Source organism: Phoca vitulina, unplaced genomic scaffold, assembly GCF_004348235.1.
Source record: "Phoca vitulina isolate PV1807 unplaced genomic scaffold, GSC_HSeal_1.0 scaffold12, whole genome shotgun sequence".
Taxonomy (NCBI): domain Eukaryota; kingdom Metazoa; phylum Chordata; class Mammalia; order Carnivora; family Phocidae; genus Phoca; species Phoca vitulina.
The window spans coordinates 7023801-7046901 of NW_022589715.1; the positions used below are offsets into that span (position 1 = coordinate 7023801).

The 23101-nt window shown below is 39.7% G+C and overlaps 1 protein-coding gene across 20 annotated transcripts in view; it reads right to left on the reverse strand.

The window, feature by feature from the left end:
• The window catches only part of SLC8A1 (solute carrier family 8 member A1), a 372498-nt gene that overhangs the window by 280206 nt on the left and 69191 nt on the right, over positions 1-23101 (reverse strand). For 15 of the 20 annotated variants that reach the window (XM_032410378.1, XM_032410376.1, XM_032410366.1 and 12 more), the window contains exon 2: positions 18815-20646. In XM_032410378.1, the coding sequence (XP_032266269.1) occupies positions 18815-20613 (1799 nt within the window). In that variant the 5' untranslated portion in view covers positions 20614-20646. Of the gene's footprint in view, positions 1-18814; positions 20650-23101 lie in introns of all 20 variants that reach the window. The other 5 variants (XM_032410379.1, XM_032410381.1, XM_032410377.1 and 2 more) reach the window with 1 other exon arrangement.

A 23101-nucleotide genomic window follows, 5' to 3' on the forward strand; every position in this document is an offset into this window, starting at 1 on the left:
CACTGAGCCAGCCAGGTGCCCCACTGATAAGGTTTTCTAGTAAATAATCAGTTTCATCAGAAAATTATGCATAGACATTAGAAATGCAAATTGATACAGATGCTCTTAAAATAACTCAGTAAAAGTTATTAAGAGCCTTAACATACGTTTTGGTCTATTTATTCCAATTTAAAGATTTAACCTAAAGAATTAATTTAAGATGTCAACCAAGATTTTCTTTTCTAAATGCTCACTATGTTAAACTATTAAATGTACTAAATGCTATTAAATGTTTAAATATTCACACATATTCATTATTTATGTGCACACACTTGTGAAAAGAAAACAAAACAATATCAAAACAAAAACCAAGAATAGGGGATTCAGTAAGTAAAACTGTATGTATATAGAAGACTATTATTCAGCTTTAAGATATTATTTTAAAGAATTTTATTTACGTAAGAATACTTTAAACACAGACCTGCAAGAGCAAAACAAAGATTACATATACTAAAAGGTAAAAGGTAATCATCTCTGGTTTGTGAGATTATTTACAATTCTCTCCTTATCTTTTGAAAATGTTTTATTTTTATACAGACACCTAAGTTATTTTAAAGTCAGGAATTAAACAATGGTCAACATGGATTGAATTTTTACCATGTGTCAGGTATGGTTCTAACCTTTTTATACGTATTATCTCATTTACTTCTTATAAAAATTATTGATTTAGAGCTATTTATCCTATTTAAGAGATGAGAAACCAGGGCAGAGAGATGCTAAGGAACCGGCCCCACATCACCTTCCAAGTAAATACGTGAGCTGGGTTTTGAACCAAATCACCCAATTCCAGAACTCATACTCCTCCTGGCCATCCTATCCTCTTCATATTACACAGCCTGCTTAGTGATGTGTCGAAACACATTAAGGTCATGGAGAAAGCGATCTCTTACACCTGTGACTCTTGCCTATGAAGTTGTATAACCCTATTGGTGAGTTGGCTGGTGATTCTGATGGTGTATTAAGTGTATTTTACTCTCTATATAACCAGTTTTCATGAATGTGTTACTTCTTAATCCTGAGAACACCAACGCTGTTTTACGTGGAGGGACATTAACGTCCATTTAAGTCCATTTTGCGATCATCTATTTACCGTATATCAAGCACTGAACTAAAGTCGAGAATAATTAGCTAGTGATAGCTCTCCTTGCCACAAATTTTAACACTACCTTGGAGGGGGCATGTGCTCTTAACTGAGGCTGTTTCTTGTCCACAGGAAAGGAACACTACTTTAAGAGCAGGGAGATTCAGATTGTTTCTTGCTAAAAGAGCTTCTTAGCCATTACTGCCTGAATAGATCAAAGACAACACGGTAATTTTGTTGGTTTCAGAAATTCCTGTTAAATTCACCGGCAAACATGTCCACAAAACCACAGCTGCTAAAATTGCAAAGGTGTAAATCAGTCCTAACAATAAAAATGGAGTATGATAATGATTGTATCAACTAGGAAGACACAAACATAATTTTACTAGGGATGAAAACTACCGATGGACACTTTTGTTGCTACTGATTCCATTTAAGTGCACTCTGAAAAATTAGAGACTGATACAGAGTGGGGTTTTTTTCTGGTCATTATTCTTGGTTATTAAAATTATCTATTTACAACCAGATCCCTGTTTTTCTTAATAAAAAAAAAAGTCAGGAAGAATTCAGGTATTACTAGCATGCATTTACTTTAAACCTTGTATTCGTTTCTTCTCTCCAAATACCATGTGCGTCTTCTATCAAGTGCAAGTGAGAACACTCATGTCCTATAGCTTGTCTGAAGCTTTATTATATATAATATCATTGCACAGCATGCTATAAATCAACATCTTTTAGGTAGGAACTCAAAGGCATACAAAGGTGTAATGTATGTCAATAAGTTTTATTCCAACTTTCTTTGTTTATAAGGCAGATATTTATATTTACTCATTCCTGGATAAGTAGGTAGGAATATAAAAGATGTAAATAGAAGAAGATGCGTTATGTTCTCAAGAACTGACTTGACCCACTGCAGGCATATGATGAGATATTTCACTGCATGTTGCATGTAATAATACATACTGGTTTACCACCTAAAAGCTGCTAAGAAAATTTGTTTCTTGAGTACTATATTTTATACCAACTGAAAAAGAAAATTCATGACAATCATGCAAGAGAAATAACCTAATGTCTAAATGGCACCTTAACTGTATGAGCAATTTACAAACAGAAAATTAATATCTTGATTTCTACAAGGTAAAAATATTGTTCATATCCTTCAAGTATTTTATAAAATGAAACACAAATTGAAGTGTATACAGAACAACTCATGACTGAAATTGCAGTCTTTTTTTTTTCTGTCTTTTATTTTAGGTATTGATTTTATTGGAAAACAATATCCTATATTGAGGTCAAAACTCTGAGAACTATTGAGGTTCTAGCCACAGAGACAGCTAAACTGTGGGGATGCAAATATCTGTACACATCTGCATCCATAGAAGTCCCATATGAGATGTAGCAACAACCTATGTCTTAATGAGACAGTGTAGGTGATGTATGCCAAGCACATTGGGACCATTACATGGTGGTACCCGTACACTGTGCTGAGTAACTTCAAACTTGTGGTCAATTAAAACTCTCAGATATTCTTTTACTTTAGAATATTTCCAGGTCTACTAACTCTGATTCTTGCCTGATTGATTTAAACTCTGTATTGTCCACATCTTTACCGATCTACAATTACCTATCACTTCATTAATTAAAATATTCCATTCTTCAATTGTTTTTCTGTTCCATCCACAGTCTTATGTTTAAGTAAGGACTTGTTTTAGTCTCTTGGAGGTTCATTCATTGTTCATGTACTTTTGCAATACATTTTCCCTTTTTTTTTTTAAATAAATAAATAAGCTTCATTTGTCATACCTTTAAGATAAGTCAATATGTATGTATTACAGAAAACAGAGCTAACTTGATTGGAAATGAATTGGCTTATGCCTAGAGATCAATTTATTATTCTTTCTACTCCTATAGCCATCTTGAAACATGCTATTGGTTAAATAAAGAAGGTAAGTAATGATGTATATTTATAAGAGGACAATAGGCATCAACTTGAGAAAACCCTTTGCAGATGGCAATATTGGGGGAGAAAAGACAGAGATCTGTGTCCTCTGAATATCAAAGAGCATGGACTATCTGGCTCAGATAGTTGTGGTAGAAGAGAATGGAAGAGTATTTAAGGACAGAGCCCTGAGGAATGTCTGTGGACATCAGCATGAAGAAGCTGATGGGGATAGCCGAAAGAGGAATGGTAGATTAGAAGCATACCAGGGATATCCCTCCGCTTGGACAACCAAGACTAAGAGCAAGATAAGGTAAGACAAGGTCATGGGGTCTCATGAGGGTGTAACTGCGGAATAATTGCATTTTAGAGCTGGAAGAGACATGAGAGATTTTTTTTTTTTTAATAAAGACAGAATTGGTAACTTTTTGAGTGACACAGAGAACACTATACTGAAAATCTCACAGATCTGTTTTGGCTGCAACCCTACAAGTTCTCTGAAGTCACAGAAGAAAAATCAATTATTTAATCCATGTGAAAAAAAAGAAGAAAAAAAACCCCTGCCAATGTGGTTTGACTAGCAAACCACTGGAGTTGTGGTTTAGGTATAATGGATTCCCTCTTCCATTGCCTTTAATCTAATTAATTCCTCATATCTGTCTCCATTCCAGCAGACATGTTTACTAGCCAAGCTGTATTAAGATGATTTTTGAATAGCTTCATTGAAAAAAATGGAGAGGATGTGGGCAAGAGAAGCAAACAGACAGAAACATCAAAGTCTTTCATTTCTTAGGACTATTGCTTTCTTATTACAAATGTCTTTAACAGAAGAGCAATCTCTACTTTTCTGAGACACCACACACATAGCGAGTGGTCAAAATAAGGTTGGCTCTGCCACATTTCCTAATTATTATACCTGCATAATTTATGTGCCCCCTTTTACTCGAAAAAATGCTCTCATTTGGACAATAAATTAAGTGGCTTCCTTAGATATGTTGTGACAGGAATGTCAATTTACATAAAACATTGAAACAAACTTGATATGACCTCTTTCATATATCTATGCCAGTGGACGTACATAATTTTGCAAGTTCAGAACTTTTCAGGGCTTCCTAAGAAAGGATGCAAGCGTCTCTTATTTGTTTTTATACTGTTTATTGTCTTTCAACATGTTTCTTTTTTTAAAAAAAGATTTTGTTTTTTTATTGAGAGAGAGCACGCACGAGCACAAGGAGCAGGAGCGGCAGAGGGAGAGGCAAACTCCTCGCTGAGCAGGGAGCCCAATGTGGGGCTTGATCCCAGGACCCTGGGATCATGACCTGAGCCGAAGGCAGACGCCCAACCGACTGAGCCACCCAGGCGCCCCTCCACATGTTTCTTGTTAATAAAAAATCATGTCAAGAAAACTAAGGCAGGGAGTGATTTAAAAACACAAATACAAATCAAGTTTCTTCATACTTGACTGTAAGTCTTACTCAGTGTTATGTGATTTTTTTAATGTTTTCTCCCAGAAGAACAACAACCATTTCGAGATAGAGGAAAACCTAGAGCATTTACTTCAACTCCTTGATTTTGCTTTCAAGAAAACCAAAGCTCAGGGAAATGAAATGACTTGCCCAAAGCCACGGGTTGGGTTAGTACAGAGCTAGGTCTGAGGACTCAGGTCCAAACATGTGTGCTTCCTTCTGCATTCCATTGTCTCCTGCATTATACTCTTCACTTATTTTAGTACTGACCATCCTCCTGGCAGGGAGAAAGTCATCAAAATCTAGCTTTTCCCTAAGCAGTACATTTTCCAATAGGGAAAGGGAGATAGAAAAAGTGAAGGACCCCAAATAAAAATTTTAACTTACCAACTTCTCTCTCAGGGGGCAAGGTAAAGTAGTGACTGTAAATCAGCGTTATAAAATTTCCTAGACTGTTGATATCTGGCTGCTTCTTGAAATAATGCAAAGCAGGTTCTCCTGGCTCTGCATCTTGTCCCTGGTTTTAATGCAACAGACTTTAACATGAAAGAGGAGCAGGGACTTGGGGAGGACTGGCCCACAAGCCATCACTGGGAATTCTGAGTTTAACTAAGAAAAACAGAGCCAAGGTTTATTTTTAACTCAGTGTAATACAAAGTTTAATTGGTTCTAAAGCAAGTGTTAGGATTAGTTTTGCTGAAGAATTTAAAGGTAAAATTTTGAAAATACAAATGTGTTCAAAGCAATGTACTCTTTAAAACAAAACTACTATAGTTAAAAAAAAAAAAAACATTTTTCAGTGCTTTTATTTCCTTCCTAACACAGATTTATGTACTGTGTTAGTTAATTCAGGGAAATATGTTTATTTACAGAATTTATATTATCAATAAATTCGAGGAGAAGCAGTTTCACTAACTGGATTTCAACACACTGAAACTTCCTACATGAAGGTTTAATATATATTTGACGACCCCATCTGTCCTACACCTATACAAGTTTAGATGAATCATGTTTATTTAGGAATTATTTTCCATCAAGGAATCAGTCAACATGCTGCGAATATCCAGTACGGTCATAACTGTGAAAAAATTTATTACATTTCCAGACAGCTCAGATGAGATTTCCACATATTTTCCACAATTACCAAGAGGATTTAGTTTTTTATAACAAACATGTCCTGGGATCATTAAAAAAAAGAAAGAAGACAAAAAATTAAAGTAGTAAATTGCGGACCAGAGTTACTGAACCCCCCTGGCATTTTGTTTATCTCTCTATCATCAGAATTACATCACTTTGTATTATAACTATATTTCTTTTTTCCCCATTAAATTCTGAGCTTGGAAGAAAAAGGGGACTCTCCTGATATTCTTCAAATCTCTAGATTAAGTGCAAAACAAGCCACAATTAAGAAGTTAATAGATTTGTGCTGCATTTAATGGTCCACTAATACATGGATGGATGCAGTATCACAGTTGGTGAGGAATAAAGATGAATTTAGACGGTAAGGACAACAGCGGCATGTCAGGCATGAGGAAGATTCATGGCTAAGTTGCTAATGGAACTGGCTTCTTTTAAGGCAGCAAAAGGAACAGGAATCACCCAATTCCACAGACCTTTTTGTTCTGGGCTAAGAGTAAGAATGTGATCCTGGCAGCGTCACATGAGGAATTTCATTTCATAGAAGCCTTAATAGAAGTGAACATCCCACTACTTTGATAAATATACTATTATCCTTACTATTTCAATCATAACCCTCCCCAACTCTAATCCTGAATGATTCGATATGTCTTATGAAAATTTCTCAGGCATGTTTATATAGTCATCATAGACATCCCTCTGAGTCAAGGAGATGCAGAACACAGGGAATCAAAATGTAACACATTTTTCCCTCCTTGGACAAACAATTCAATCCAGATGGAAACTTGTTAAAATACTCTCTAAAAGGATAATAAGGCAAATAGATGCCATGAAAGGTTTGTGGGAATGAGCAGGTACCCAGCCAGGCAGCTTGTCCTGAGTTGGACTTGCTGCAAGCGTTATGAAAGAGCTGTAGGCTAAATCCTAGACTACTCCACTCAGGGGAATGTCAAGATTACCAGAGGAGGTGTCAATGTAGTCAGTTTCTAGTTTGGGCTCTGCCACTTAGAACAATTCATTTAACTCTTTGAACTTAAATTTCCCATCTGTAAAAGTCTTTGTTTCTTCCTTCTTGCTTTCTGCTGTCCAATAAAAAACCATTTGTGAGCTTCTATTAGGTATTAATCACTGTGGCACTCCTTGTGCCCTAAAATAGATGCGCTAATGCCTGGTTGGTGTGAAGATGAAACAGACATGCAGGCACCTTGTAAATAGCACAGTGTTATGTCAAAGGAAAAAGTCGTATCTCTGACCCTTCCCATGTTCCCTAGCAGCTCTAGCTCCCCGGGCTCCACATTTTATCTTCTTTCCTCCCCCTCCCCACCAAAATGATGACTGCATTCATGGGGCACACACTGGACAGCATCTTGTTATAATTTTGATCACTTTCCATAGCTATCCTTTTTACTAGGCTATTAGAAGAAAACTATACGCCTTGAGTGCCCCTACCTTAAATGTAAGCACGCACATACACACATGCACAGAATCACAAAATACACATACACAGAATCACAAAATCCAACAAGGTGCTTTTTTTTTTTTTTTTTAAGAAAAGGAAGATAAGAGGAGAAGCACCTGTGCCTAATTCCCAGCAAGCCTAGATTAGACTTGTGCAAACAATCATTGGGAAAGGAAGTAAAAGCAAGAACAATAACAACGAACATTTGCTAAGTACTTAACTATAAGGCAGGTACTCGCTAACCAGATGTAATCTTTTATAACAGGTACTATGACCTCATTCTATAGATGATGCAGCTGAAATGGAAAGAGGTTAAATATTTATGCATTTTATGCAGTTTATGAGTGAGAGGGAGGATTTAAACCCCTGTTAATCTGGCCCCAAAACCTATGTTCTCAATAATTATATTGCTGCAGAAGATGCGTCTGGGTGGCCCTAACAACTGTCACGAAACCCATCCACTAAGAGAAATGCTAAGCACTTGACTTCATAAGGTTGTCATTTGTGTTCACAATGAATACCTACCATTCATTCTTATTCTATGCACAAGTTTGGGAAGCAACAAAATTAGAAGGAACATAGTTAGAATTAGGCACACTGATACCCTGATACCCTGTAAAAAAAGGAAAAAAAATATATTTTCTGTATTTATGTTACATATGTAATAAATATATATATAGCACATGCAAGGACTCAAAACTTAGACCAGAAGACTGGAAAACTTTACTGTAGGGCCCAAGGCCTGGATCCATCTCAAAATATCTCAAGGGCTTCATATGCAAGAATGAGTCATTAAATTAAAACCCAAATAAAAAAACAGATTAATTTAAGAGACTATATAGTGTACATGACTATGGAAGTCATGGAATATTAAGAGAGATGTTCCTTTCCTGAAAGAATTGAAACCTATAGAATAGGCCTCAGTTACTCAAACAATTAAGTTTTGCAGGATATTTTAGCCATAGCCTTCAACACCATGTCAGGATATTCTGAGATGCTAGCCTACCGGAGTCTGAGACCCCGAAGGCACCGAGCCCCAGTAAATTCCTGGCTAGGTAGCTATGGTGTTTGTAACAGCCTTGCTTGTTCATGCTCAATAAAACCATAGCATTTAGAAGAAGGACTCAGACTGAGTGGCATAACCTCCCTCAGTAATGCACCGGATGAGGAAACAGAGGGAGCCAGGTGAAACCAGTATGGCCACGTTTCCTCACATCACACCCCTCTGAGTTCATCACTTCTATGAAAAGAGAATCGGATTTGAATTGCTCCCAATATCTACTGCTCTGATCGCCATTAAAGAGGGCAGCCAAATGGCGGCGACAAGAGACATCTGGGCTGGAGACGGGGAGGGAGAAGGCTCTCCTGGGGAAGAGGAGGCAGAGTGGGCTGCTTTGGTCAGAGGTGGCCAGACAATGGTGCCAGCTCATTCTCATTTGTTCCCAGCCTGAACACCAGCAGCAAGAGCCCCATCAGTGCTAAGGGCACTGAGAGAATGACGCCAAGGAAGGCACAGAGGTAGTGAAACATCCGCATTGGTGCTTGGCTGAATATCTGCACCTCCACCTCAAGTAGAGGAAAAGACCTGAGGCTCTCCACGGCAGGGACCATGCCTTTGTCCCCACTGTTCTTCCATAATCTTGCAAGGAACTTGACACAGAACAGATGCTCATAAAACATTTGCTGGAAGCAGCAACCGGTGGAAAGGTAGCAGCCCTACCCCTTCTATCAAACCTGGGAAGATTCCACAAGCTTCCTCTGGCTCCCCAAACATACTGAGGCAATTGTGTGTACATCTGATTTCAAGGACAGAGTTGCTGTCTATTTTTAATAAAGAAGCAGCTTGAGTGAATCCCGGTACTCTCCTACTGCCTTTTGTTTGCTTGAGCAAGAATCTGGACTAATTTCAGGCTTCACTTCATTTTAGTAATAACTGAAATTTAATCAGGGTTGCAAATTCTTTGCCTCTGTCTCTGTCCCTCAGCCTGCCTCCCTTCTTCCCTCCTCCCTCTTTCTCTCCTACCCCTCCCTTTTCCTACTCTTGGAGCCTCCCCTCTCCCCCTCGCCCCCCCCCATTATCCTCCTCCTCCCTCTGACTCAGTGTACTTCTCTGCCTCTCTTCTCTTTCCTTCCCTCTTCCTCCCTTCTTCCCACCCTCTCTGTCTGTGCTTCCTCCTTCTGTCCCTTTCTCTGTTTCCACATCTCTGTCACCAGACCTCTCTGTCCCCGTTTGCCTTCCTTCCCCACTCCCTCTGCCTCCTGCCCCTTGCTGCCCCTTTCCTGATCCCCAATCTGACCCCCTCTGACCCCTCTCCTTCCCCCCATCTCTCTCTGCCTCCTCTCTCTCCCTCTTTCAGCTAATACCTAAATCTCACACTCAGAGATACACACATTGAACTAAATAGCTCATTTTAAAAACTGTGTCAAGATTATAACATTTTGTGTGTGAGAATGAAAGCTGTCCTCTGGGAATTTTTTTTTAATTGAGCCCTAAAAATTAAACTCTGTGTAAGCAGGAATTAATTTTACTTTCCCACCTTTATCTTGGTAAATGAGTATGTGTGTATCTGATTTTATGTAGAAGTTTTTTTGTTACTGTTCTTGTCCCCTAGAGAAAATGTAGTTTGGAAGCAAGAGTGACTTGGAATTGGACTTTTAACAAAGTATCTAAAAATTCCATTTGCCCTGAGAAGGTTTATATCAGAGGAACTGCCACGTGGGTCACTTGTTCTAGGAAACTTCCTAACTAAGAATTCTTACCTTTTCTGGGGGGACAGAGAATTGATTTTTGTAACCTGTTGGTTGTGCTGACACAAGGTAACAAGCATCCTCTGGTATTGCTTCTCTGTTGTCATTAATTTACACTGTCTTGTAATATACATAAGAAAGACGGACCAAGAAACTACTATTTTAAGTATGGAGAAAAGCTACATTCACTGTTCAGCCCTATGAGGAACTTACACGGTACAGGGCCAGGGCAGGCCATGACAGGAAGCTACTAATAAAGTTTCTTTTTCATTTAGGCACTAAGGGAAAATAAATACCACAAGAGACAATAATTGAACCAGTCAGGTACATGGAAGAATTGTAACATTAGCATTTTTTTTGCTTTTCACACTCAGTTTAATCATGGCCCTTCTGGGTTAACAGAGTGTGGGTGGGGTACAATGTGGTTAATGCATGTTCAACAGTTCCAGAAAAGATAAATGGCTGCTCTAGTTTCTCATCTTCTGAGCCGCATGAGTAAATGCTGCAGTCAGGGTCACCGCACTACAAGCCCCCCGCATGCTCATCCTCACCTGGAAAAGCCGTTCAGAAAAGGAACAACCCCGGATGAAGCTGTGCAGGTTTTATGGTCAGGCAGTCCTACCACTAAATTCTAGATCCAGCCCTATTAGCTGCATGATGCTAAGAAAGTTAGTATTCTCGAAGCCTCAGTTTCTCCATTTGTAAAAGGAGTATGAAGGCACCTAGCTAATGTAGTTGTTGTGAAGATGAAATCAAATGAACACTGTAAGAAAAACAGCATGAAACCTGGCTCTCAATACATCTTAGATCACTACCATCTCCGCCATCGTCATCACCTCCTATACCACCACCATATCCAAAACCATCACCTCCAACAACACCAACACCACAACTACCACCATCATCACCACCAGCCCCAACACCAATGCCACCACGACTGGCGTCACTACTGCTACCACCATCACCACCACCATATCCCAAACCATCACCTCCAACAGCAGCACCATCACCTCCACTGCCGGTACCACCACCATATCCAAAACCATCACYTCCAACAGCACCACCACCTCCACTGCCGGTACCACCACCATATCTAAAACCATCACCTCCAACAGCASCAYCACCTCCACTGCCRGTACCACCACCATATCCAAAACCATCACCTCCAACAGCAGCACCACCACCGCCGGTACCACCACCATATCCCAAACCATCACCTCCAACAGCAGCACCATCACCGCCACCGCCAATACCACCACCATATCCAAAGTCACCACCACCATATCCAAAATCACACCTCCACTACCACCACCACCACTACCATCATATCCAAAACCGCCACCTCCAACACCATCACCACCACCACATCTGCCTCCACCACCCTTGCTGCCACTACCATCACCACCCCAATCACCAGTACCCCTGCCACCATCTACCACCATCATCCTCATTTTACAGGTGAGGTAAGCTTGAATAATCTCCTGAAAATCACACAGCTTGGAGGAAACCAAGGTAGAGCTCAAACTTGGGTGTGGAATCCAAGTTGAGGACTCCGTCTAAGTCCATCTTTATCTCAGGGAGTCTAACATGGAAAGTGGAGTGGTCTTAGTTTCAAGGGTCATCGCAGGGCTTCAAGAGTACCCAGAACTCCAGATCCCTCGCGCCTCAGCCTCCTGGAAAGAAAATATCCCAGGCTGTTTCATTAACATCTGAATCACCAGGTACAGTGAAACTCCCCCGGGTGCCTTGCTATGAACACCAGCCTGAAAGGCGAAGTTCTGTGCTGGGCTCCGTTTTTGCCCCCTACCTCCATCTCTTCAGCTGTCACCAAAGAACACAATGTCCATTCCCCTATCTGGCCCTGCAGAGACATTGTAAGAAGGAAAGAAAACGTCATCTAGAGCACAAATCCTCAGGAAAAGGCAGGAAATGAAAAGGCATTGTTTACTTCGCCTGGCTCTACAGTGAGGCAGCTGTATAGGGCTGGGAGAAGAATGAGCTGTGGCCGGCTCAGCCTTTGGCAAATAGATGGGTATTACGTAGGCAGTCTGTCGAGCCAGCAGCGGAAGCAAAGGAGGAGATTTCCTTTAATTCTGCCCATATTGTTGACTGCTTGCTTTCCCTCCCAGGGCCTTCTGGACTCCCCCACTACCAGAGCAGAAGGTGCAAGGCCGTGTGGGAAGCCAGCAGCTAAAGCCACTCGCTGCCACAGCTCTGTGCTTCCTTGGTGGCCCCTCCCACAGGGCTGCCCCCTGCGGGCTCGCCCTGAGCAGTTATAAAGATCAGTGCTAGTGGGGCGCCTGGGTGGCTCAGCTGGTTAAGCGGCTGCCTTCGGCTCAGGTCATGATCCCGGGGTCCTGGGATCGAGCCCCATGTCGGGCTCCCTGCTCTGCGGGGAGCCTGCTTCTCCCTCTCCCTCTGCCTGCCTCTCTGCCTACTTGTGCTCTCTCTCTCTGTCAAATAAATAAATAAAATCTTAAAAAAAAAAAATCAGTGCTAGTGCCATTCACCCTCCTTACATTTGGCTGTCCTCTCTTCCTTTCCTGCCACCTGGCCCGAAGCCGCTTCCATTCTATCCTTGCAAAGATGACACTTAAGAATCGCGTGGCGTGTATAATGTAATAGGAGCCTAACGGCTTTCCCATGCCCCCAAGATGAACCTCCCAGGAGCAGATGTCAGGAACCATGACAGAACATGATGGAGATATTTTATGGGTAAGCCTCTACAGTTCTCAAGATACTGTAACCCACAGGCAAGTCTCCATACCTCAGCTAGTAAGAACAGAGCAGCATAACAACAAATAATCCCACGATAGGTGTTAGACCCCCAAGGTTGTTCCATTCAAAAGAATTAAGCATGCCTAAGTCTCTCCCTGGGTTACCAGTGTCCTCAGGAAAGAAACAAAACAAACAAACAAACAAACAAACAAACAAAAAAAGAAAGGAAATATGTTCCCACTTCACCATTTAGTGTAAAATCTGCTCAGGCTTTACCAAGATGGTGGCCGTGCCCTGCTAACTGTGAAAAAAATGGGACAAGAGCGGGAGGTGCAATGAATTAAGGGCTGCTCAAGGGGGTACAGGATTCATGTAAGTCAAAACCATCCCTAGAGAACAAGCACTAATTCACAAAGTGCAAAACAAAATATTGACTAGTGTTATTAGAAATCTTGTAAATTTTCTTTAGAAATACAAGAGGCAATCTGGTAGAGAGGGGCAAGCATATGAGCTTTCTTTAAAAAAAGTAGATCAGCTCTTTTATTTATATTTATTTAATTTAATATAAAACTCTTAACATGAGATCTACCCTCTTTACAGATTTTAAGTGCACAGTACAATAGTACTAACTATAGGCACAATGTTGTACAGTAGCTCTCTAAAACTAATTCATTTTGCATTACTGAAACTTTATACCCGTTGATTTGGACCCCCTCCCCATTTCCTCCCTCCCCCTGGCAACCACCATTCTGCTTTCTGCTTCTAGGAGTGACTATTTTAGGTATCTCATATAAGTAGAATCATTAGGTGTTTGCTCTTCTGCGACTAGCTTAAAGGGACATATACTCAGATTAATTTAAATACCTTTGTGACTATTTAAAATCCCATTAAAGAAAATCAATGTTCATTGAGTCCTTCATTCAGTTTGATAACCATCCCATCTATTTAGTGAAATGGTCCATACTTTCAGGTTTACCAAGATACTACTCCATCTTAAAAAACACCATATTTTTCTCTCCGGTTATGCCTTCTGTCCTTCAAAAGCAACTGCAAATATTTTGTCCAAAATTAAGACTTCTGCTACAGCGTCCACCATGTCTTCATAATGATGTGTGTACCTATCAAAACATGAGTTATCTCATCATCTCCCATTTTAGAGTATAAGGAGTAGATTTCTTCTGTTCCCTTCATAATAACTAGCCCAGGACTGGGCACAAATCAGTTAGCTTATTAAGCATGTGCAGAGTGATTGATATATAAATTCTTTTCTAGCCTTAACCAAGTGAAGTAATCATCCCCCTATGGAATGGCCTTGAATGATGATACAGAAAAGAGTCCATAATTTAAACACTTCAGTGTGTCTGAACTATGATATCTCCTCATTTGCTAAGATAAAATTTCTTTACATAACTATATTATAACCCTAAACTCTAATTAGCAGTAGGAAAATGAGATTACAACAGTAAACATGGCAATTTGGTTGACATAGTAAACAACCCTGCTGCACATAATCAATTTAGGCTCCTGGCAATATTGAATGGGAAGTCAAAATATTTTTTGGCTCTTACCCTGTCTTATGTTTGTAATAGTTCTGCATTCATGAAAACATATGCATTTATAAAAACACTTCTTGTAGTTATAATTTAGATTTGCAGATGATACTACATGTGATTTGGATCTAAGAAGAGATAAATATTCCAGTCTGAAAAGCAGAAAACCATTAAAATCCTAAAATCATTTCATCTAAATTTCTTACATTAGCATATTACCTAAGAAAGTTTTATGTCAATATAAAATCATGGTTCCATCATTTTAATAGGTTAAATGTAGCAAATAAACTTCTTCTTCCATAATAAAGTAAATCTTGAGTATGTTGGATTCATACACATACTAATGGCCTTTCTTGTCTAACATTATTTTCTGTAGTACTTTTCATCGTTTCTGATTCCCCCAAAGACACAAAATTATTCTTCTGTTCTGACCACTTCAAGTTTTCTTACTATTTTTGTTTCATCTCTTTTTTTTCTTTTTCTTTCTTTCTTTCTTTCTTTTTTTACAGCTGGCTGCTTTCTTGTATTACACATTTGTCCTACTCTCCGAACTGAATTGCTCTCTTATAAAGCTACGTCTTTACTCCCTGGAATTCTATATAGCAAGAACAGAATACTGGTAATACAGGTAGCAAAAACAAAGTATTTATTTTCCCTGGAGTATAATAATAATAATAATTCCATACAACCTATATAATACTGAAATTTTATTTCTTTTCTCTTTCTTTCTCCAGAAAAAGCAATATAAATATTTAGTGTCAAACAGCTATATTTGTTAGGATGTCTTGCATATCATATTTCCTAAAATTAATGAAGTCACAATCATACTTGAAAACATTAATAGTTGTGGAAGCAAAATTAATTTTGGACAGATCCATTGATTAATAAATTATGCTGTAGCTAGGAGCCCCCAGGAAACTGATTTGCTAAGCGATATATTGCATGCATTTTCCAACCTGCATACCTCATCTTTCAACTCTGTATTTTAAATAGGTAATAGTAAATGCTCATGATCTTTTGAGTCCTCCTCCAAAAGTATTGCTATTGGGTTATAACTAAGTAATTGAATTTGATTTGTATCTACATTAGTTAATTAACCTTATTATTTTCCAGAACAGTCAAGCTCATGTTAGACCCTGGAAGACCAAACAACATTTTGTAATAATCATTACCACTAAACTAGCATCATTAAAAAACAACCATTAGTAGCCCTTCAAATTTGTGGATATCACCTACCAAACCACAAATCAAATTAACATGTTCTTCATTTATTTTTTATTAGCTGTTAACATTAGGCAGAATTCCCTGTTGAAAGTCAAGATTAGCTGGCATGGGCTTAGTATTTGTCATTGATTGAGTTTATACAAAAGCACGTGCTAATTGTTAATTATATCGATTAACGTGTTTTGCATTATAATTTTAAAATGTCTTGCCGAGAATACACTTTATTTAAGACTACAAGCACCACTTATCAGTATCTTTCTCAGATACAGATTTTGATCTTAAAAAAGGTCAAGTTGAAATAATTCAACTCATTTACATAAAAATGTGAATGAATAGGCAAAGATATGCTTAATTATAAATTTAAATGACTTCTACAAAAATAAGATCAGGAATAAATAAGATTAAGAATCTATCTTGTTCTTGAAACCGAAGAATCAATAAAGCTGACTGCCTGTTGATCTCCATTCCTGATTACATTGGACCCAAGGTAGAAATATCTACCTTCCTTAATGGCTTTTTAAAATAGGTAAGCTTTAAATCCAGGCTTTTCCAAGCATCTCTTTAGGTCCTCTGGAAAGAATCATAAATTCTGGCTTTGTGCACAACATTAAACAAACAAAAAAAAGATTTTAATAGTTAATAAAGTTCACTGGCATCAACAGTCCTCTCTATATATTGTAGGTTTTTAAGAAAGTCACCTCTCAAGATTAACTATGTAATTGGATGAGATATAAATTCATTTTTCAAGAAAAACTGGGTTGAAGTCCACATGGTTCAGCTTCACTGCCTGATGACAAACTCTGTCGCTTGGGTCTGACTGTGGGGACCTGGCCTTAGAAATAACTTCCAGAGGAAGAATGATCCATGAAGAAGAAGGAGGGGGAGAAGAAGAAGAAAAACAAGGGATCTTTGATAATATCATGTTTTTCTAGAAACATTATGTTGTAATCCTCGGTGCCTAGCTGAAGGCTACGTCCCAGTCACCTACACAAATTTATTTAAGCAGCAGATGTAGTAAGCATCTACAAAGCTTGTCAGCACTCTATAAGGTCAGGATGAAGACTCTTTAAAATCAAAATTCTAGAAAAAAGGAAAAAATGGAGGGCTGTAATTTTATTCCACTGATAAATAAAATGTTTGACATCTCTAAAATTTCATATTTCAACTTAGTCAATAAAATACAGTAAGAGTTTTATTAAACTAGTAACTAGTGATTGATCTAGAATACTCCTAAGAACACACACATACACACAGATGGCATGCCAATAATTCTACCCATTCTTACCAATCTTCACAAGATATTTAAATTTCTGAAGCTGGAATTTGGCAATATTCCTTCCTTAGCAAGAATTAAATCAATTTAATGGCATAGGGTGAATGTTTTAAATGGAGCTTGGCAGAATAAATTATTCCATCAAATCACTGTCAGTCTTTTTTTTTCCTTCTTCTTCCTCTTCTACACTGTGTCCAAAAAAAGGTTATTTATTTACAGTTTGGTAATGTCCTGGACAGCAGAATAGATAAGGAAAGACTGCCTCTCAAATAAACAAGTACAGAGCCATTATTCTTAACAAAAAGCAAGACCAAATTTTCAGGAGAAAACATCCTAAGTAAAATGAATACACAAACAAGACAAAACACCCATTTGGTCATATTTTAGTGCTACCCTTGTGAGTTCATTTAATAATATTCAATACTCCTTTAGTAACATGCAATATACTTTTACATGGATTACAAGTGCTATCTAATACAACAGGGTTCAATAACTGAAAGGATTAGAAAATATAATGAGAAAGAATTCCTAACGAAGGAATAAAGTTTATGAGCTAACATGGGCAGGCTCCCATTCAATGCAAGGCCTCTGGGAAAATCCTTCCTTAAGTACGCAGGATGTTCATTTGCTTTTATATTATTATCTTTCAGTAAAATACATGTCCAACAAAACACACTTCAACACGTGGAACATTAACAATATAAGAACCAACATAAAATAGATATTCATCCAAAGTTACCCCCCACACATCTAAAGGTGGATATTATAATCTCTGCTTTGCTTGATTTCATCATGATACCACACTCAGTAATTGTTCATCTCTATAACACAACATCAAAGAGAGGTAAAGAGGAAGGCCTCTGCAGGAAAATCTCTTCCCTCTGCCCATTTCCCCTCCCCCCCCGGCCCCCTCCCCCCTCCACGTTCAGCAAGAGAAATTTCATTTTGGAGAGAATGTACTTGGCATTTGACATACCACATAACATTTACTCAAGAGTTAACCATTTTTAGAACAAACTGTGTTATATGTACTTTTTTCTTTCCTGGAAATTTTTAAGTTGCCAGTGATTCGACCAACATAATCATTCATTTGAATGTCCTTTGCTGTACTACAGATATCATAAATAATTTCCTTCCTTCCTTCCTTCCTTCCTTCCTTCCTTCCTTCCTTCCTTCCTTCCTTCCTTCCTTCCTTCCTCTTCTCCCTCCTTCCTTCCTTCCAGTTTGGACACTGCTCATTGAGTCAGCTTTCTGGTTTGCATTTGGTGAGGGTAATGCCCCCTCCCAGGCAAGGAAGAAGGAATAGCTCTGAATAGCAGCTGTCATGGTAGAATCATTGCACAACCAGGCACTTGGTGTTACAACACTGGCAAGTGTCACTGCAAAGTGTCACTAGGAAGAGTAAACTGTTCCCAGTTCTTTTCTTCGACCTGTTCCCTGTCAACTAGGATGCTTGGACAGAATCTTATTCTCTCCCCGTTACTGTATCAGTAGGGTAAAAGGGTTTACTTAACCACGGAAAATAAAAATAGACTAGATCTCCATAACAACTATATGACTTTTCCCACGTTGGCATAAGACTAAAAAAAGCAGGACTGGTCATCAAGTCATAATTAAGCATTAGCATGTAAGCAGAAACATTATCTTAGATTGTCACAAAAACACAGCATCAGATAAAAGCAGCAAAAAAATGTTCCAACCAGCCTTGGTAACCAGGAAATTCTTTTCAAAGGTGTTTCCTTTTTGAGCTTTCCCAATTTGTACTCAGTAATAAAGTTGGGGACCTAATGTGATGTTGTAAATATTCACTTTCGATAAATAAATAAATAAATAAATAAATATTCCCTTTCTGTGTATATATTATGTGATTCAAAATAGAATATAAATTTTCCAACCCATCATAAGCGGTTTGATAAATTGTGTCACAGAACTCATTTTATCATAACTGCTATAATGTACTTAAAATACGCAAAAGCACGGAAGTTAAAAATAAAACCAAATTAAGATCTCCGTATGGAGCATATTGGTAAGTGTGGCACAGCAGGGATAGTTTTAAAGTGGTCTTGTATAGCAAATATTCCATTCTTTGTGTACCATTTAGTTTAAAAAAAAAAATCACACCCACTCTCCCATCCACCAAGGCACTCGACCCCACATGTATGTATAAAAAAAGAACTTACACAATTTCATCGTTCTGGAATTCGAGCTCTCCACAAGTGTCCTCAAAGTCCTCCCCTCCGCCTCTGGCAGTCCCTTCGATGGTTTTATAGGGAACGATAACATTTCCTCGAGCTCCAGATGTTCTCAGTACCTTCACCTCCATAATGCCAATGCTCTCACTCACGTGAGTCACGGGCTCCTCAAAGGTAAAGATGCCTGCGTGGTCATCATCAAAAATGGTCACAGTGGCGGTGGAAGGAGATCCGAGGCAAGCGAGTGTAGAAACATGATTGGCTTCCAGGATGCCATCTTCTGAGGCTTCCGAAGATACTTTAACATTGCTCAAATGCACCAAGAAATTTTCATCCTCCTCAAAGATATCGTCATCAATGATGCCAACTCTGATTTCCTTCTGGGTCTCACCAGGCTTGAAGACCACAGTTCCTTCGGTAAATTCATAATCAGACCCAGCATTGGCCGTGCCATCCTCTGTTCTGAAGTCAACAAACACAGTGTTAGTCAAATCACCACCTCTGCGGATAATGGTCAGGGCGACGGTACCACAGTTCTCCAGACACTGATAGGTCCCTTGTTCAAAGAAGATCTTACTCACAGGGTCATTTTCAGCCACCTCAGTGTTGACCTCATGCATGCTGACAGCCTTCCTTGCCTGGTCGGCTGCATGCCTCTTTAAAATGTTGCCAGCTCCAGTCATCAGGCGAGTAGCTTGGATGCGGTAAAATGCTCGACTTTTTTGCTGCTGACTTAGGACTTGGTAGTTAGCTAGTTCTATTAATTGCTCGATTTCTTTCTCTGGATGCTTCTGCTTGAGCTCCTTCAGAATCCGAGCCATTTCTCGCCTAGCCTCTTCATCATCTTGGTCCTTCTCATCGACCTCCAGAACCAGAGCGCCATCTAAGAAATTGTCAACATGGGAATTGACCACTTTCCCATCCATTTCAATTTCAGTCTTGGAAGATGGCCTATCTCCTTCATGCTCGATAATCATTCCCCTCTGCTTGCCAGCCCGATACCTCTTGTAGACATACTTGTAAAACAGAAGCCTCCTATCTGCTACCCAAGCGAACACGACACAGATGGGAAAGAAGAAGAAGGTAAGCAAACCTTCCCAGACCTCCACGACCCCAGGAGAGATGACAGACAAAATAATGTAAAGCCAGGTATAGGCAAAGATGCTCCAGGCTGCCGTCACAAAGAACACACGCAAATGCTTAATCTTCCTCGTCTCTCCGTCTGGGACCACGTAAACACAAAGTGCGATAATGATGAACATATTGAATGCAGCACTTCCCACGATGGTGCTAGGACCCAAGTCTCCTGCAGTGAAGTTATGGCCACACACTTCAATTACTGAAAGGAGAATCTCTGGAGCAGAAGATCCCAGGGCCATCAAGGTCAGGTTGGAAACGGTCTCATTCCAGATCCTCACAGTGGTCTTGGTGGTCTCTCCATTGGGTTTCTTTATGGTTATTTCTTTTTCTTGAGATGTGATGACTTCTATAGAGGACATGAACCGGTCGGCAATGATAGAGACTCCGAGAAACATGTAGACCATGGCCACAAAATACACAGTAGCTCTAGCAATTTTGTCTCCAAAGGAAGGGTCTTGGGGCTCCCAAATGGGTAAAATCACCCCTTTCTTACAGTAATACGAGCCAGTGCACTGGCCGGTTTCATTGCCTTCTCCTTCCATTTCTGTCTCAGCACTTACAAGGTCCACGTGGGAAAATAAGAGAGCCACAATGGCTAACAGATGACATCCCATCGAAAAGGTAGGTGAGAGTCTTAACGGCAGCATGTTGTACAATGGTAGACTTCCAAGTGTCCCAACCTACTGGTAAAAATAAGATGGAGGGAAGGTGGGGAAAAAAAAAAATCACATCATCAGAGCCAGATCCAAAACATGACCAATTACTGATTTTTATTGCTTTTACCAATGATTTGTTTATATTTGACTACCATAACACCTATAGTGAATCATTAGTCTAAGTATCCATCAGTGATTAAGCAATCCTTTGTACCATTTATAACTCAATCTCTCCACGTATGGATTTTCTACCTGTAGTCTCCATTCACTGAGCAATGTACACAATTGACTTATTGGAAATGAAAAGTTCAATTATAGCCTTGCCTTGTTGAATACATAGTTATGCATGCTAAGAGCCAATAAGGGGGGGGGGATACCTTTTGATGCATTAAATAATTTTCTCCTTGTTGCTAATGCAGATTTTCTTTTAAATTTTGGTTAGTATAATCACCTTCCAGAAACTGTTTCATTACCAAAATCACCTTATTAAGATTGATGCTTTAAAGTTCAGACTCTAGGGCGCCTGGGTGGCTCAGTCGTTAAGCGTCTGCCTTCGGCTCAGGTCATGATCCCAGGGTCCTGGGATCGAGTCCCACATCGGGCTCCCTGCTCGGCAAGAAGCCTGCTTCTCCCTCTCCCACTCCCCCTGCTTGTGTTCCTGCTCTCGCTATCTCTCTCTCTATCAAATAAATAAATAAAATCTTAAAAAAAATAAAAAAATAAAAAAAAAAAATAAAGTTCAGACTCTAAAAACTTAACCAGCACAAGGCCTCTTGATGATCTTAAATTCTGGAGCAGACCTTATACCTCATTTTTTGAAATCATGTCCTATTGCTCCAAACTTACTTGGAAACACAGAGATATCTTCAAGCTTTCCTACAAAGTCAATGGTAGTTGTACTTGAGGGGGGAAAAAAACTTCTGTAATGCACTCTTTCCACACACTAAGTACAGTTTTTAAAAGCATATATTTTTTAAAGATTTTATTTATTTATTTGACAGAGAGAGAGAGAGAACAAGTAGGCAGAGAGGCAGGCAGAGGGAGAGGGAGAAGCAGGCTCCCCGCTGAGCAGGGAGCCTGATGCGGGGCTCAATCCCAGGACCCTGGGATCATGACCTGAGCCAAAGGCAGCCGCTTAACCGGCCGAGCCACCCAGGCGCCCCTAAAAGCATATTTTGATGAGAGCACATTGCCTCCTAATTTTCAGCAAGCCCAGTGCTCCTGATATGTTAGCAGCTGGACATCTGGATCTTGAAGCACAGCTCCTCACATCTGGGGACAGATCTCACTTTAGAATCTGCAGGCTGTCCACAGCAGGAAAGGAAGATAAATAGGCCTGGGTCTAGTTGTGTGTTAGGACTCCTGTCTGGCAGGCTGTGCAATCAGCTTTACCAGCCATAAAATGTTCCTTCTCAGTGTTGATGTCATCCTTTCCATGGTCATTCTAAAACACATATTAGTTCTACAGAGGGTTCAAGTGACCAAAAAATACAGGAGCAATAATTCCATCTAAATTAGTTCATGTGGCAGAACAGCAGTGACCACAAAGTATACATATGATGAAGGGCTGGAGGCAATTAGAGATAGAGCAACAGAGTCACTGAGCCGCACAAAGCTTGGTAAACAAAGCCAAGTGGCGGACTGAAAAACCATGGTCTGAATTCACCCACCAGCTCAGGCAAAACGCCACCCTGCCCATACATCACTTCTGCCTCTAAGGCTTGAAAGGTGCTGACAGAGAGGAGGGTCTGCTCCAAGTCAGGGTAACTCTGGCCTGGAAGGCCAGTTCGGACATCAGATAAAGTGGTGGCAAGAAGGGGGTCCTAAGTCAGAACATAGCCTTGTGGCCTGATAAAAAGTTCACAGTGGAGCTAGACTGGAGCCTTCCATAGCCTGGGGTGGTCCGAGAGCCACCCACACACTCACCTACGTTCGCTGCTCATGGCATGCAGTGGAAATTCACCAGCGCCCGGGAGGAAGCCCCTGGCCCAGCACATTCTGGCAGACCCTCAAAGAGCCCACCATTTGCCTAAAGCCCCTTTTAGCTCATCACTATGAGTAGATAAGCTTTGACATTTTTCCCAGGTGAACACACAGCAGAGGGTTGAGATGGCACAATTACATTCTGCATAAAAGGCTGAAAAATAGAAAAAGTGTATTTCCAAAATATGCAAGATTCATGGTCAGTGAGTCTACTTATTCAGTCACTACAGGGCTTGGGTGGGATCACCACCTAAAACAAGGAGACACTGAAGCAACCTACAAGAGTAGCGAAAGGTCTAGCTCTAAATCCATCATGCAGCCATTTATTCCATAACTATTTATGAGTGCCACCTAACTATGTGTTTTAGAATCACTTGCTAGGCTCTCTTCTAGGTCCTAAGAGTTCATCAGAGAATTAAAAAACAAAAAACCAAAAAAACACAAAGTCTCTGTCCTTGCAGACCTTATATTCTATCGGGGAGGAAACAAACAAATG